The following is a 15,525-nucleotide window of genomic DNA, read 5'->3' as shown; positions in this document are numbered from 1 at the left end:
ACGGAAGGTGGAGGAGCGCAAGGTCTCTAACATCCACCAGCTCCATGATGTGGTCATGGAGGAGTGGAAGAGGACTCCAATGGCAACCTGTGAAGCTCTGGTGAACTCCATGCCCAAGAGGGTTAAGGCAGTGCTGGAAAATAATGGTGGCCACACAAAATATTGATACTTGGGGCCCAATTTTGACATTTTCACTGAGGGGTGTACTCACTTTTGTTACCAGCGGTTTAGACATTAATGGCTGTGTGTTGAGTTATTTTGAGGGGACAGCAAATTTACACTGTTATACAAGCTGTACACTCACTACTTTACATTGTAGCAAAGTGTCATTTCTTCAGTGTTGTCACATGAAAATATATAATAAAATATTTACAAAAATGTGAGGGGTGTACTCACTTTTGTGCGATACTGTATATACTGGATTTTTGTTTAATATACTACCAATGGCAGTGATCAGCAACTTATGATGGGCCTGCGATAGTAGGGCGAGCAATCTGACACTAGCTGACACTGAGTGAGAACTGATTATTCTATTACTGATATTATATTATTGTGATAAAGCAGCAGGACCGTGAAACGCATTGCGATGGTAACTTGGTAGCCTGCCAGACAAGCCTCTCTCTGTTCCAGTGACTGTGGCTCCCTTCTGGCTGTCAGGCAGTTCCTGATAGGTCACTTCCAGCTCGCTGTTACATCACTTCCGGTATGCAGGTTGGTGACCGGTTACTGCTCTCCCATTACATCTTCTTCCTAGCGAGAAACCCCCTTGGAGCCTACCTGGAGTTCCCCTGGGCATAACATCGATTGGATTACACACCTGCTGCTCTCCCTGGCGATCCCCAAATTGATGGGCTGGTATGCAAGATCTAATGTTCTTGCCCCCACTACAAGCTTACACAAGCTCACCGCTGTAAACTTTTTTAACTTATAAGACTTTTAATGCTCTTCTTTGTACTTGAATAAACTTTTTATCCTTGGATCATTTGCATATACAATTGATTTGTGAGATCCCATTTCAATGAACTGATTTATCTATACGTTACAGCACCATCTTGTGGTAACTCTTTCATATAGCACTCTGGTTTGTGTGTCCCTTTGGATTATCATTCCACAACTCCTGGTGGAATAGTCTGAGCCGCTGGGTTAGTGACTTTCACCTGTTTTGGCTACATACTCTTGATTGCAAACTGGTAGCGCCTGAAAGTTGGTATTGGGAACTGACTAACTGCCACTGACATCACTAGTGACACTAATACAGTGATTAGTGATAATACTATACACTGTCACTGTATTGTGACCCCTCCTATGGTCTTCAGCCATGGAAGCTGACATCTTAGTCACTGTTTGATCTTCAACTGCCATGGTGTTGCACATGTGATCAGTTATAACACCAGCCATTTAATGGTTTGACAGTTTGGTTGAGAGCCAATTTCACAATTACATTCTAGGCACGTGCCAAGAATGTAACAGTTTTTTTTTTTTAACTGTTAAATTAATGGGTTTAGTTCTGCTTTAAAACAAAAGTATGGCCAAAGGTTTTTTTGGCCATACTTTTCTTGTGAGTCACAGGGGTGCACTTACTTTTGCCCTCCTGTGAACCAGACTCAGCCGACAGTGGGCTAAAGCCAGCTGTTGGCAGATGTCACAGAGCTGCTCCAGGCTCTGAAAGGATCCCAACCATATTGTTGGGATCCACCCAGCTGCCTGATGGACAGCTGGCTCTGGCTCTCAGCACGTGGGTGAGAGCCAAAGCAAGCTGTGCCAGCCCCATATCCATTCCAGCACTCCAGTGAGCGTTGCAGGGGCAGAGTGGTGACTGACAGTCACTGCTCTCTGCTCCAAGACGACAGAGAACTGAGCGATCAGTGGTCATGTGGTCGCTCAGTTCTCAGTCTAGTGCAGGACTGTTGCAGCTTTGAGGTAAGTATGTGTTTTTGTTTTTTTTTTTTTACTAACCCCATACATCTCCTTTAACCACTTGACCTCCAGAAGATTTACCCCCCTTCATGGCCAGGCCACTTTTTGCTATACGGCACTGCATTATTTTTACTGACAATTGCGTGGTCATGCAAAGCTGTACCCAAATAAAATGTATGTCATTATTTTCCCCACATATAGAGCTTTTTTTTTGGTGGTATTTGATCACCACCGCAGTTTTTATTTTTTGCGCTATAAACAAAAAAATGCAGACAATTTTGAAAAAGAAATAACAATATTTTTTACTTTCTGCTATAAAACATATCCAATAAAAAAATGTAAAAAAATACAATTTCTACCTAAATTTAGGCCAATATGTATTCTGCTACATGTTTTTGGTAAACAAAAATCCCAATAAGCGTATATTGATTGGTTTACGCAAACATTATAGCGTCTACAACAGGGGTCTCAAACTGGCGCCCCTTCAGCTGTTGCGAAACTACAAGTCCCATCATGCCTCTGCCTGTGGGAGTCATGCTTTTACCTGTCAGCCTTGCAATGCCTCATGGGACTTGTAGTTTCGCAACAGCTGGAGGGCCACCAGTTTGAGACCCCTGGTCTACAAACTATGGGATATATACTGGAATTTTTTTTATACTAGTAATGGTGGCGACCAGCAACTTATAGAAGTCCCATCATTAGCTGAAAGAGCTGAACATTTTAAAAGTTGAATGATTTTAATAGCTAAAAGTATGCAGAGCCAAAAAACGTACGGAATAATTAAATTAATAAATTTAAAAAAAACGAATAACAATAGTGGGACTGCTACTAATAAAAATAATATGGACTACTTTTTTGACAATCTATACTTGCCTGCCTACCTGTATTGTTTGCTCTTTAGTGTATTTTAACAGGTTCACATGCAGGTGCATGAATCCACTGGAGCACAAATCCTGATTTTTACAGCTTTCTATTTGATTTATACAAGGAAACTGTAAATAGATGATGTGACATTTTTTTGGTAAAAGTGAGAAAAAGTTGACAATATTGTATAAATACTTTGGGGTTACAAAGACAACAACCAGAAGAAGTTTGTTTAAATTGCACGATGGATATATACAGCATTAGTGAATAAGTCAAGTAGTTAAAAATAGTTGAGTGCGCTATATATAGCAGCTCTGGAATCCAAACATTCCTTTACATAATTAAAGTGGTTCTAAAGGTTAAAAGTTTTCTTACCTTTATACATTCTTACCCCCCCCCCCTTCCAATACTAACCTGAGCCTGATCTTTCTCCAGTGCTGTGCGCGGGAGCCTTAGCTCTTTTGGGTCTCTTCCTCCCCATTGGCTGAGATATCAGCGGGAGCCATAGGCTCCTGCTGCTGTCAATCTCAGCCAGTGAGCCAATGAGGAGAGGGGGGGAGAGCCACGGCTCTGTGTGTGGACACCCAGAGCAGCGGCCTGAGAGCACGCCTGCTTTGGTGCCCCCATTGCAAGCAGCTTGCTCTGGGGACTGGGGATACTTGACAGGAGGGAGGGGCCAGGAGTGCTGGCGGGGGACCCGAGAAGAGCAGGATAGGGGCTGCTCTGTGGGAAACCGCTATGCATAGCAGGTAAGTATGACATGTTTGTTATTTAAAAAAAAAAAACTATTGCCTTTATATCACTTTAAATGCAGTGGTCTGTGCATTATGGGTCTATAATATAATGTATGGTGGCTTATGTGTATATATATATATATATATATATATATATATATATATATATATATATATAAAGGTTCTTGAAGCTGACTGTGATTTATGAATTCATATACAAATATCATATACAAAAGAATACAATATTTGGGGTCCGTGCACACTGGGCTTTAAAAAAGCTGCATTTACAAGAGTTTTGCATTTTGCCCGTAGAAGCGGATCAATGTTATCGTATGTATCCATGCACATTAGGACGAGTCACAGCTCCCTGTGTTCATTCAGACACGGAGCTGTGGCCTTTAACCACTTCAGCCCCGGAAGGATTTACCCCCTTCCTGACCAGAGCACCTTTTGCGATTGGGCATTGCGTCGCTTTAACTGACAATTGCTCGGTCGTGCGACGTTGCACCCAAACAAAATTGACTTCCTTTTTTTCCCACAAATAGAGCTTTCTTTTGGTGGTATTTGATCACCTCTGCGGTTTTAATTTTTTTCGCTATAAACAAAGAAAGAGCGACAATTTTGAAAAAAAAGCAATGTTTTTTTACTTTTTTGCTATAATAAATATCCCAAAAAAAATATTAAAAAAAATAATTTTTTTCTCAGTTTAGGCCGATATGTATTCTTCTACATATTTTTGGTAAAAAAAAAAAAATCGCAAAAAGCACATATTGATTGTCTTGCGCAAAAGTTATAGCGTCTACAAAATAGGGGATAGATTTATAGCATTTTTATTATTATTTTTTTTTATTAGTAATGGTGGCGACCTACGATTTTTATTGTGACTGCAACATTATGGCGGACACATCGGACACTTTTGACACCATTTTGGAACCATTGTCATTTATACAGCGATCAGTGCTATAAAAATGCACTGATTACTGTGTAAATGACACTGGCAGGGAAGGGGTTAAACACTAGGGGGCGATCAAGGGGTTACGTGTGTCCTAGGGAGTGATTCTAACTGTGGGGGGATGGGCTACCACTGACATGACAGCGATCACTGCTCTCGATGACAGGGAGCAGTAGATCCCTGTCATGTCACTAGGCAGAACGGGGAAATGCCTTGTTTACATAGGCATCTCCCCGTTCTACCTTTTAACACCGCAATCGTGGGCCACATCGAGTTCCTGGGACCCACGGCGTGTGGCGGGCGCGATGGGCGGCAAATTTAAAGGGACGTACAGGTACGCCCATTTGCCTGCCTGAGCCATTCTGCCGATGTACATCTGTGTGTATGGAAATGTAAATATAAACTGCTAAATACCTTTTTTAATCAGCAGTATATAACAGTCTTTTGACTTCTATTAGTGTCTGGTTAAAGCTTGTAGGAGTTTTCATTCTCCCATGATTGTCCTGTGAGAATGCAGGACCCCTGACCCTCTGTCTAGACAGTGCTGATTGGCCCTGTGCTGATCACATGCACTCTCCCAAGAAAAAAAACATGTGAACATTTTAAGTTTGTCCTCTAACCTCTGTAATATACAGAGATGGTTTGGGGACTGTGGAAGAAAGGGAGGAAAAGATCAGACAGGATCAAACATCCTTTTTTACACAATGCAGAGGATTTACCCCTTAGGTTCCACAGTGAGTATAATAAGCATGCTTTACTGCATATACAGACTGATTTTACTGTTGTGGGTTTAGTAACACTTGTGCATGGTGCTGTATGTAAGAAATAATACGCTGTTAAAAAGCAATAAATGCATATCCTGGTTCTTTTAATGCATTTGTGTATTTACTTTTGGGACAGACACGGACCCTTTGAAACGGGACACATTAGTAGTGAGAGGTCAGAGGCCCCAGCCGAGCATCGACATCATTTTAAAATCCAGCAATCTCCCACAAAGTCAACGCATGGATCTAAGTCGGATCATCAGCCTGTGCTGGCATCAGGACCCCAACATGAGACCAACAGCTGCAAGTACGTTTGGTATCTTTTTTCAGAATAACTCTGGATAACGTTAGTGCTGTAACCTATTTCAACTAATTTGAAATTTATTTTTATGCCCAGTCAAATACTAACTACAGTGGGGCAAAAAAGTATTTAGTCAGCAACCAATTGTGCAAGTTGCCCCAATTAAAAAGATGAGAGAGGCCTGCAATTGTCATCATAGGTATACCTCAACTATGAGAGACAAAATGTGGAAACAAATCCAGACAATCACATTGTCTGATTTTTGAAAGAATTTATTTGCAAATTATGGTGGAAAATAAGTATTTGGTCACCTACAAATAAGCAAGATTTCTGGCTCTCACAGACCTGTATCTTCTTCTTTAACCACTTGACGACCGCCTCACGCCGATGTACGTCGGCAAGGTGGCACGGACAGGCAAAATCACGTACATGTACGTGATTTGCCTTCCGCGGGTGGGGGGTCCGATCGGTCCCCCCCCCGGTGCCCGAGGCGGTCGCCATTTGTTCCCGGGCGATGAGAGGTGAGGGGGCGGCCATCCATTGTTGGCCACCCCCTCCCGATCGCTCCCGGCGAATGAAAATGCTTCCTTTCCCTCTGTAATGTAAACAGAGGGAAAGGAAGTGATGTCATCTCTCCTCGAGTCGGTCTTTTTGATCCGACGCAGAGGAGAGAAGACATCCAAGTAAGTGCACCAACACTACACTTACAGTAGAACACGCAGGCACACATTTCACCCCCCTGTCACCCCCCGATCACCCCCGATCACCCCCCTGTACCCCCTGTCACTCTGTCACCAATAGCAGTTTTTTTTTTTTTTGCATTGGTGTCAGTTTGTGTCAGTTAGAAGTGTTAGGGCAGTTAGGTTAGCCCCCTTTAGGTCTAGGGTACCCTCCCTTAGGTCCAGGGTACCCCCCTAACCCCCCCTAATAAAAGTTAACCCCTTGATTACCCCCCGTCACCAGTGTCGCTAAGCGATCGTTTTTCTGATCGCTGTATTAGTGACACAGGTGACGCTAGTTAGGGAGGTAAGTATATAGGTTCGCTGTCAGTGTTTTATAGCGACAGGGACCCCCATATACTACCTGCTAAAGGTTTTAACCCCCTGATTGCCCCCTAGTTAACCCTTTCACCAGCGATCACCGTATAACTGTTACGGGTGACGCTGGTTAGCTAGTTTGTTTTTTGTAGTTTATTACAGTTTATTACAGTTTATTATAGTTTTAGGGCACCCGCCGTTTATTACCCTATAAAGGTTTAACCCCCTAATTGCCCGGCGGTGATAGAAGTTAAGTTTTTAGGATCAGATAAGGTCTGCGTCGCCCCAGGCAGCGTCAGGTTAGCGCCAGTACCGCTAAAACCCACGCACGCAGCATACACCTCCCTTAGTGCTATAGTATCTGAACGGATCGATATCTGATCCGATCAGATCTATACTCCCCAGCAGTTTAGGGTTCCCTGAAACGCAGTGTTAGCGGGATCAGCCCAGATACCTGCTAGCACCTGCGTTTTGCTCCTCGGCCCAGCCCTGCCCAGCCCACCCAAGTGCAGTATCGATCGATAACTGACACTTACAAAACACTAAGCACACATAACTGCAGCGTTCGCAGAGTCAGGCCTGATCCCTGCGATCGCTAACAGTTTTTTGGTAGCGTTTTTATACAGTCGCCAACAGTCAGGAGCTTTTTTGCCTGTGAGTCTCACTAGTGTACCCCTAAATTTAGAGGCCAAAATGGCAAATCGAAGGTACACTAGTGAAGAGGCCTACACGTTTCTGAGTATGACAGATAGTGAAGAGGAAGTCACTCATCTGTCAAGTTCAGGCTCAGAATACGAACCTGTAGAGGACAGCGGCTCCATGACAGATAGCTCTGACGACAGAGTTGTGGTCCCTGCTAGAGTCAGGCGTACCAGACCCCATTCTTCTTCTTCTGTCCTTGAAGTGCAAGAACCGCAGGGCTCTCGTATGGAGCAGAGAAGTACTAGCGCCGCTATTCCTTCTGGTGAACTGGCAAGCACCAGCGGCCTAGTACACCCTGGTCGTACATCCAGCACTGCAGTATCACGTGGTGACGTGGCGAGTCCCATAAGTGCAGTTCAAGCTGGCGAGGTGGCAAGCACTAGTAGTGTCCCGCTGCCACCAAGAAGACAAAGACAGGCCCGTCGTGCCCATAGTGCCCTTCCTGCTGCATTGGCCAATCCGAATTGGGAACCTTCCACTTCTGCAGCACCCGTACTTCCCCCTTTCACTGGCCAACCCGGAATTCAGGTGGAAACAGTTGACTTTACGCCACTGGATTTTTATTCACTGTTTTTCACCGAAGATCTCTATAGATCTATTGTGGACCAAAGCAATTTATACGCTGGTCAACACATCGCCGCTAATCCCCAGTCCTCCCTTGCCAGAGATTGGAGACCAATTACGGTCTCCGAATTTAAGACCTTTCTGGGCCTTTCCCTCCTCATGGGGTTGAATAAAAAGAGTAAGTTGCGGTCATATTGGTCCACTGACCCAATTTACCATTCACCCTTGTTCTCTGCTTCCATGGCCAGGGCACGATACGAGCAGATTTTGCGGTTCATGCACTTCAACGACAATGAACTCTGTCGTCCTCGTGGAGACCCTGCATACGATCGGCTCTACAAAATTCGGCCCCTCGTAAACCACTTCAACCAACGTTTTGCAGACTTGTTTACCCCCCATCAAGTTGTCTGCGTTGATGAGTCCCTGATTAAGTTTTCTGGCCGCTTGTCATTCAAACAGTACCTTCCCAGCAAGCGTGCCAGATACGGGGTCAAGATGTATAAGCTCTGTGACAGGGCCACAGGCTATACATGTAGATTTATGGTTTACGAGGGCAAAGATAGTCACGTAGAGCCGATCAACTGCCCTGACTACATAGGAAGCGCTGGCAAGATAGTGTGGGACTTGGTGTCACCCTTATTCGGAAAGGGGTACCACTTGTACGTGGACAATTATTATACGAGCGTGCCACTTTTTAGTCACTTGTTTGATCAGCAGATTGGAGCATGTGGCACCGTGCGACCTAATCGCCGGGGCTTTCCCCAGCGGCTTGTAGATTCCCGTCTTAGGCTGGGGGAGAGAGCCTGCTTGAAGTATAATAATTTGCTCGCTATGAAGTGGAGGGATAAGAAGAATGTTTTCGTTCTCACCTCCCTTCATGCAGACACGACGACCCAAATTTCTACGGCGACTGGTGTTGTGGAGAAACCCCTCTGTGTCCACGAATACAACCTTAATATGGGAGGGGTGGACCTCAACGACCAGTTGTTGGCGCCGTACTTAGTTGCCCGTAAGGCCAGACGCTGGTACAAAAAAGTGTCTGTATACTTATTTCAATTGGCTTTGCTGAATGCTCATGTGCTATACAGAGCTTCAGGACAGACTGGATCCTTCCTTAAATTCCAGGAAGAGATCGTCAGAGCCCTTCTGTTTCCAGACGGTGCTCTACCTCACCTTCCCCAACCAAATGCAGTAAGCCGGCTGCATGAGCGGCATTTTCTTTATGCCATCCCGAGTACCCCTACCCAACGAGCCCCCCAAAAAAGATGTCGTGTCTGTAGCAAGCGCGGATTTAGGCGTGACACCCGGTCTTATTGTCCCTCCTGTCCTGGCAATCCTGGTCTTTGCATGGGTGAATGCTTTGAACGCTACCATACATTAGTTGAGTATTAGCGTAGGGTTCAGCACTGCACAGACTAGGCACACTAACACAGGGTCTCCCAAGATGCCATTGCATTTTGAGAGACCCAAACCTGGAACAAGTTACAAAAGTTAAAAGTTACTAAAAAAAAGTGTAAAAAAAAAATTAAAAAAAATAAAAACAAAAAAAAATATAAAATAAAAAAACCAAAAATAGTTGTTGTTTTATTGTTCTCTCTCTCTCTATTCTCTCTCTATTGTTCTTCTCTTTTTTACTTTATTCTATTCTGCAATGTTTTATTGTTATTATGTTTTACCATGTTTCCTTTTCAGATTTTTCATACTTTACCGTTTACTTTGTTTTGTTGGTAACCATTTTATTGTTTTCAGGTACACCATTCAGTTGCAGCGCGGATTTATTTATCTTGACAGCAACAGCGTTTGCTCCCACGATATCTAAAGCCGTGACTCCAGCGCTGTCGGAGGTGATTTCACCACCACAGTTACATACTTCAGCATATATGCCGAAGCGTGGGGGCAGCAGTGGGTGGAGGAGCAATTTGCTCCTGCCTTTTGCGGGAGGATGCCCCCATGCTTCGGCATATATATATATTTTAGGCACAGGTTGCGTTAAATGTTTTATTTTTTACTATGTTTTTTTTTTGTATTTGCTTTGCAGGTATGGTAAGTCTTACTGTTATACTGTAATGTTACTTTGTTTTATTGTTAACCATCATTTGCTTAGCAGGTACGCCATTCAGTTGCAGCGCGGATTTATTTATCTTGACAGCAACAGCGTTTGCTCCCACGATATATAAAGCCGTGACTCCAGCGCTGTCGGAGGTGATTTCACCACCACAGTTACATACTTCAGCATATATGCCGAAGCGTGGGGGCAGCAGTGGGTGGAGGAGCAATTTGCTCCTGCCTTTTGCGGGAGGATGCCCCCATGCTTCGGCATATATAAATGGTGCATGTATGCCCATCATTAGAAGTGGGTGGATGAAGGGAGGTATTCTAATGGTGGGCATACCCACCGATCAATATCTTTTTTTCGTTCAGCCCACAGGCTGCATGAAAAAAAAGTTTACAATATATGCCTAACAAGGACCAGCAACGTACTGGTATGTTGCTGGACTTTGAGTGGTTATACCAGAATGATGCCTGCAGGTTTAGGTATCATCTTGGTATCATTCTTTTCAGCCAGCGGTCGGCTTTCATGTAAAAGCAATCCTAGCGGCTAATTAGCCTCTAGACTGCTTTTGCAAGCAGTGGGAGGGAATGCCCCCCCCTCCCCCACCGTCTTCCATGTTTTTCTCTGGCTTTCCTGTCCCAACAGGGAACCTGAAAATGCAGCCGGTCATTCAGCCAGCTGACCATAGAGCTGATCAGAGACCAGAATGGCTCCAAACATCTCTATGGCCTAAGAAACCGGAAGCTACGAGCATTTTATGACTTAGATTTCGCCGAATGTAAACAGCGCCATTGGGAAATTGGGAAAGCATTTTATCACACCGATCTTGGTGTGATCAGATGCTTTGAGGGCAGAGGAGAGATCTAGGGTCTAATAGAGCCCAATTTTTTAAAAAAAGAGTACCTGTCACTACCTATTGCTATCATAGGGGATATTTACATTCCCTGAGATAACAATAAAATTAATTTTAAAAAAATAAAAATGAAAGGAACAGTTTAAAAATAAGATAAAAAAGCAAAAAAATAATAAAGAAAAAAAAAAAAAAAAAAAAAAGCACCCCTGTCCCCCCCTGCTCTCGCGCAAAGGCGAACGCAAGCGTCGGTCTGGCGTCAAATGTAAACAGCAATTGCACCATGCATGTGAGGTATCACCGCGAAGGACAGAACAAGGGCAGTAATTTTAGCAGTAGATCTCCTCTGTAAATCTAAAGTGGTAACCTGTAAAGGCTTTTAAAGGCTTTTAAAAATGTATTTATTTTGTCGCCGCTGCGCGTTTGTGCGCAATTTTAAAGCATGTCATGTTTGGTATCCATGTACTCGGCCTAAGATCATCTTTTTTATTTCATCAAACATTTGGGCAATATAGTGTGTTTTAGTGCATTAAAATTTAAAAAAGTGTGTTTTTTCCCCAAAAAATGCGTTTGAAAAATCGCTGCGCAAATACTGTGTGAAAAAAAAATATGAAACACCCACCATTTTAATCTGTAGGGCATTTGCTTTAAAAAAAATATATAATGTTTGGGGGTTCAAAGTAATTTTCTTGCAAAAAAAAATTATTGTTTCATGTAATCAAAAAGTGTCAGAAAGGGCTTTGTCTTCAAGTGGTTAGAAGAGTGGGTGATGTGTGACATAAGCTTCTAAATGTTGTGCATAAAATGCCAGGACAGTTCAAACCCCCCCCAAATGACCCCATTTTGGAAAGTAGACACCCCAAGCTATTTGCTGAGAGGCATGTCGAGTCCATGGAATATTTTATATTGTGACACAAGCTGCGGGAAAGAGACAAATATTTATTTATTTTTTTTTTTTTTTGCACAAAGATGTCACTAAATGATATATTGCTCAAACATGCCATGGGAATATGTGAAATTACACCCCAAAATACATTCTGTTGCTTCTCCTGAGTATGGGGATACCACATGTGTGGGACTTTTTGGGAGCCTAGCCGCGCACGGGACCCCGAAAAACAAGCCCCGCCTTCAGGCTTTCTAAGGGCGTAAATTTTTGATTTCACTCTTCACTGCCTAGCACAGTTTCGGAGGCCATGGAATGCCCAGATAGCACAACCCCCCCCCCAAATGACCCCATTTTGGAAAATAGACACCCCAAGCTATTTGCTGAGAGGTATAGTGAGTATTTTGCAGACCTCACTTTTTGTCACAAACTTTCGAAAATTGAAAAAAGAAAAAAAAAATACATTTTTTTTGTCTTTCTTCATTTTCAAAAACAAATGAGAGCTGCAAAATACTCACCATGCCTCTCAGCAAATAGCTTGGGGTGTCTACTTTCCAAAATGGGGTCATTTGGGGGGGTTTTGTGCCATCTTGGCATTTTATGGCCTTCAAAACTGTTATAGGAAGTGAGGAGTGAAATCAAAAATTTATGCCCTTAGAAATCCTGAAGGCGGTGCTTGGTTTTCGGGGCCCCGTACGCGGCTAGGCTCCCAAAAAGTCCTAAACATGTGGTATCCCCATACTCAGGAGAAGCAGCAGAATGTATTTTGGGGTGTAATTCCACATATGCCCATGGCATGTTTGAGCAATATATCATTTAGTGACAACTTTGTGCAAAAAAAAAAAAAAAAAAAAAGTGTTACTTTCCCGCAACTTGTGTCAAAATATAAAATATTCCATGGACTCAACATGCCTCTCAGCAAATAGTTTGGGGTGTCTACTTTCCAAAATGGGGTCATTTGGGGGGGGTTTGTGCCATCTTGGCATTTTATGGCCTTCAAAACTGTGATAGGTAGTGAGGAGTCAAATCACAACATTACGCCCTTAGAAATCCTGAAGGCGGTGCTTGGTTTTCGGGGCCCCGTATGCGGCTAGGCTCCCAAAAAGTCCCACACATGTGGTATCCCCATACTCAGGAGAAGCAGCTAAATGTATTTTGGGGTGCAATTCCACATATGCCCATGGCCTGTGTGAGAAATATATCATTTAGTGACAACTTTGTGCAAAAAAAAAAAAAATTGTCACTTTCCCACAACTTGTGTCAAAAAATAAAATATTCCATGGACTCAACATGCCTCTCAGCAATTACCTTGGGGTGTCTACTTTCCAAAATGGGGTCATTTGGGGGGGTTTTGTGCCATCTTGGCAATTTATGGCCTTCAAAACTGTGATAGGAAGTGAGGAGTGAAATCAAAAATTTATGCCCTTAGAAATCCTGAAGGCGGTGCTTGGTTTTCGGGGCCCCGTACGCGGATAGGCTCCCAAAAAGTCCTAAACATGTGGTATCCCCATACTCAGGAGAAGCAGCAGAATGTATTTTGGGGTGTAATTCCACATATGCCCATGGCATGTTTGAGCAATATATCATTTAGTGACAACTTTGTGCAAAAAAAAAAAAAAAAGTGTTACTTTCCCGCAACTTGTGTCAAAATATAAAATATTCCATGGACTCAACATGCCTCTCAGCAAATAGTTTGGGGTGTCTACTTTCCAAAATGGGGTCATTTGGGGGGGTTTTGTGCCATCTTGGCATTTTATGGCCTTCAAAACTGTGATAGGTAGTGAGGAGTCAAATCACAACATTACGCCCTTAGAAATCCTGAAGGCGGTGCTTGGTTTTCGGGGCCCCGTATGCGGCTAGGCTCCCAAAAAGTCCCACACATGTGGTATCCCCATACTCAGGAGAAGCAGCTAAATGTATTTTGGGGTGCAATTCCACATATGCCCATGTCCTGTGTGAGAAATATATCATTTAGTGACAACTTTGTGCAAAAAAAAAAAAAATTGTCACTTTCCCGCAACTTGTGTCAAAAAAGAAAGTATTACATGGACTCAACATGCCTCTCAGCAAATAGCTTGGGGTGTCTACTTTCCAAAATGGGGTCATTTGGGGGGGTTTTGTGCCATCTGGGCATTTTATGGCCTTCAAAACTGTGATAGGTAGTGAGGAATGAAATCAAAAATTTATGCCCTTAGAAATCCTGAAGGCGGTGATTGGTTTTCGGGGCCCCGTACGCGGCTAGGCTCCCAAAAAGTCCCACACATGTGGTATCCCCATACTCAGGAGAAGCAGCTGAATGTATTTTGGGGTGCAATTCCACATAGGCCCATGGCCTGTGTGAGCAATATATCATTTAGTGACAACTTTTTGTAAATATTTTTTTTTTTTTTTGTCATTATTCAATCACTTGGGACAAAAAAAATAAATATTCAATGGGTTCAACATGCCTCTCAGCAATTTCCTTGGGGTGTCTACTTTCCAAAATGGGGTCATTTGGGGGGGGTTTGTACTGCCCTGCCATTTTAGCACCTCATGAAATGACATAGGCAGTCATAAACTAAAAGCTGTGTAAATTCCAGAAAATGTACCCTAGTTTGTAGACGCTATAACTTTTGCGCAAACCAATGAATATACGCTTATTAACTTTTTTTTTACCAAAGACATGTGGCCGAATAAATTTTGGCCTAAATGTATGACTAAAATTGAGTTTATTGGATTTTTTTTATAACAAAAAGTAGAAAATATCATTTTTTTTCAAAATTTTCGGTCTTTTTCCGTTTATAGCGCAAAAAATAAAAACGGCAGAGGTGATCAAATGCCATCAAAAGAAAGCTCTATTTGTGGGAAGAAAAGGACGCAAATTTCGTTTGGGTACAGCATTGCATGACCGCGCAATTAAAAGTTAAAGTGATGCAGTGCCAAATTGGAAAAAGACCTCTGGTCCTTAGGCAGCATAATGGTCCGGGGCTCAAGTGGTTAAGAGGCTCCTCTGTCCTCCACTCATTACCTGTATTAATGGCACCTGTTTGAACTTGTTATCAATATAAAAGACACCTGTCCACAACCTCAAACAGTCACATTCCAAACTCCACTATGGTGAAGACCAAAGAGCTGTCGAAGGACACCTGAAACAAAATTGTAGACCTGCACCAGGCTGGGAAGACTGAATCTGCAATAGGCAAGCAGCTTGGTGTGAAGAAATCAACTGTGGGAGCAATAATTAGAAAATGGAAGACATACAAGACCACTGATAATCTCCCTCGATCTGGGGCTCCATGCAAGATCTCACCCCGTGGGGTCGAAATGATCACAAGGACGGTGAGCAAAAATCCCAGAACCACACGGGGGGACCTAGTGAATGACCTGCAGAGCTGGGACCAACGTAACAAAGGCTACCATCAGTAACACACTACGCCGCCAGGGACTCAGATCCTGCAGTGCCAGATGTGTCCCCCTGCTTAAGCCAGTACATGTCCGGGCCCGTCTGAGATTTGCTAGAAAGCATTTGGATGATCCAGAAGAGGATTGGGAGAATGTCATATGGTCACATGAAACCAAAGTAGAACTGTTTGATAGAAAAACAACTCGTCGTGTTTGGAGGAGAGAGAATGCTGAGTTGCAAACAAAGAACACCATACCTACTGTGAAGCATGGGGGTGGCAACATCATACTTTGGGGCTGTTTCTCTGCAAAGGGAACAGGACGACTGATCCATGTACATGAAAGAATGAATGGGGCCATGTATCGTGAGATATTGAGTGCAAACCTCCTCCCATCAGCAAGGGCATTGAAGATGAAACGTGGCTGGGTCTTTCAGCATGACAATGAATCCAAACACACCGCCCGGGCAACGAAGGAGTGACTTTGTAAGAAGCATTTCAAGGTCCTGGAGTGGCCTAGCCAG

At 43.4% G+C, this 15,525-nt stretch overlaps 1 protein-coding gene across 1 annotated transcript in view; it reads left to right on the top strand.

Annotated features, from left to right (window-relative positions):
• The window catches only part of LOC141112546 (receptor-interacting serine/threonine-protein kinase 2-like), a 106,925-nt gene that overhangs the window by 54,269 nt on the left and 37,131 nt on the right, over positions 1 to 15,525 (top strand). The window contains exon 7 of the mRNA XM_073605464.1: positions 5,368 to 5,538. Within this exon, the coding sequence (XP_073461565.1) occupies positions 5,368 to 5,538 (171 nt within the window). The remainder of the gene's footprint in view (positions 1 to 5,367; positions 5,539 to 15,525) is intronic.

The sequence above is a fragment of the Aquarana catesbeiana genome, linkage group LG11 (genome assembly GCF_042186555.1).
Source record: "Aquarana catesbeiana isolate 2022-GZ linkage group LG11, ASM4218655v1, whole genome shotgun sequence".
Taxonomy (NCBI): domain Eukaryota; kingdom Metazoa; phylum Chordata; class Amphibia; order Anura; family Ranidae; genus Aquarana; species Aquarana catesbeiana.
Note: the sequence above shows the minus strand (reverse complement) of the source record. Positions and strands in the feature narration are given on the sequence as shown.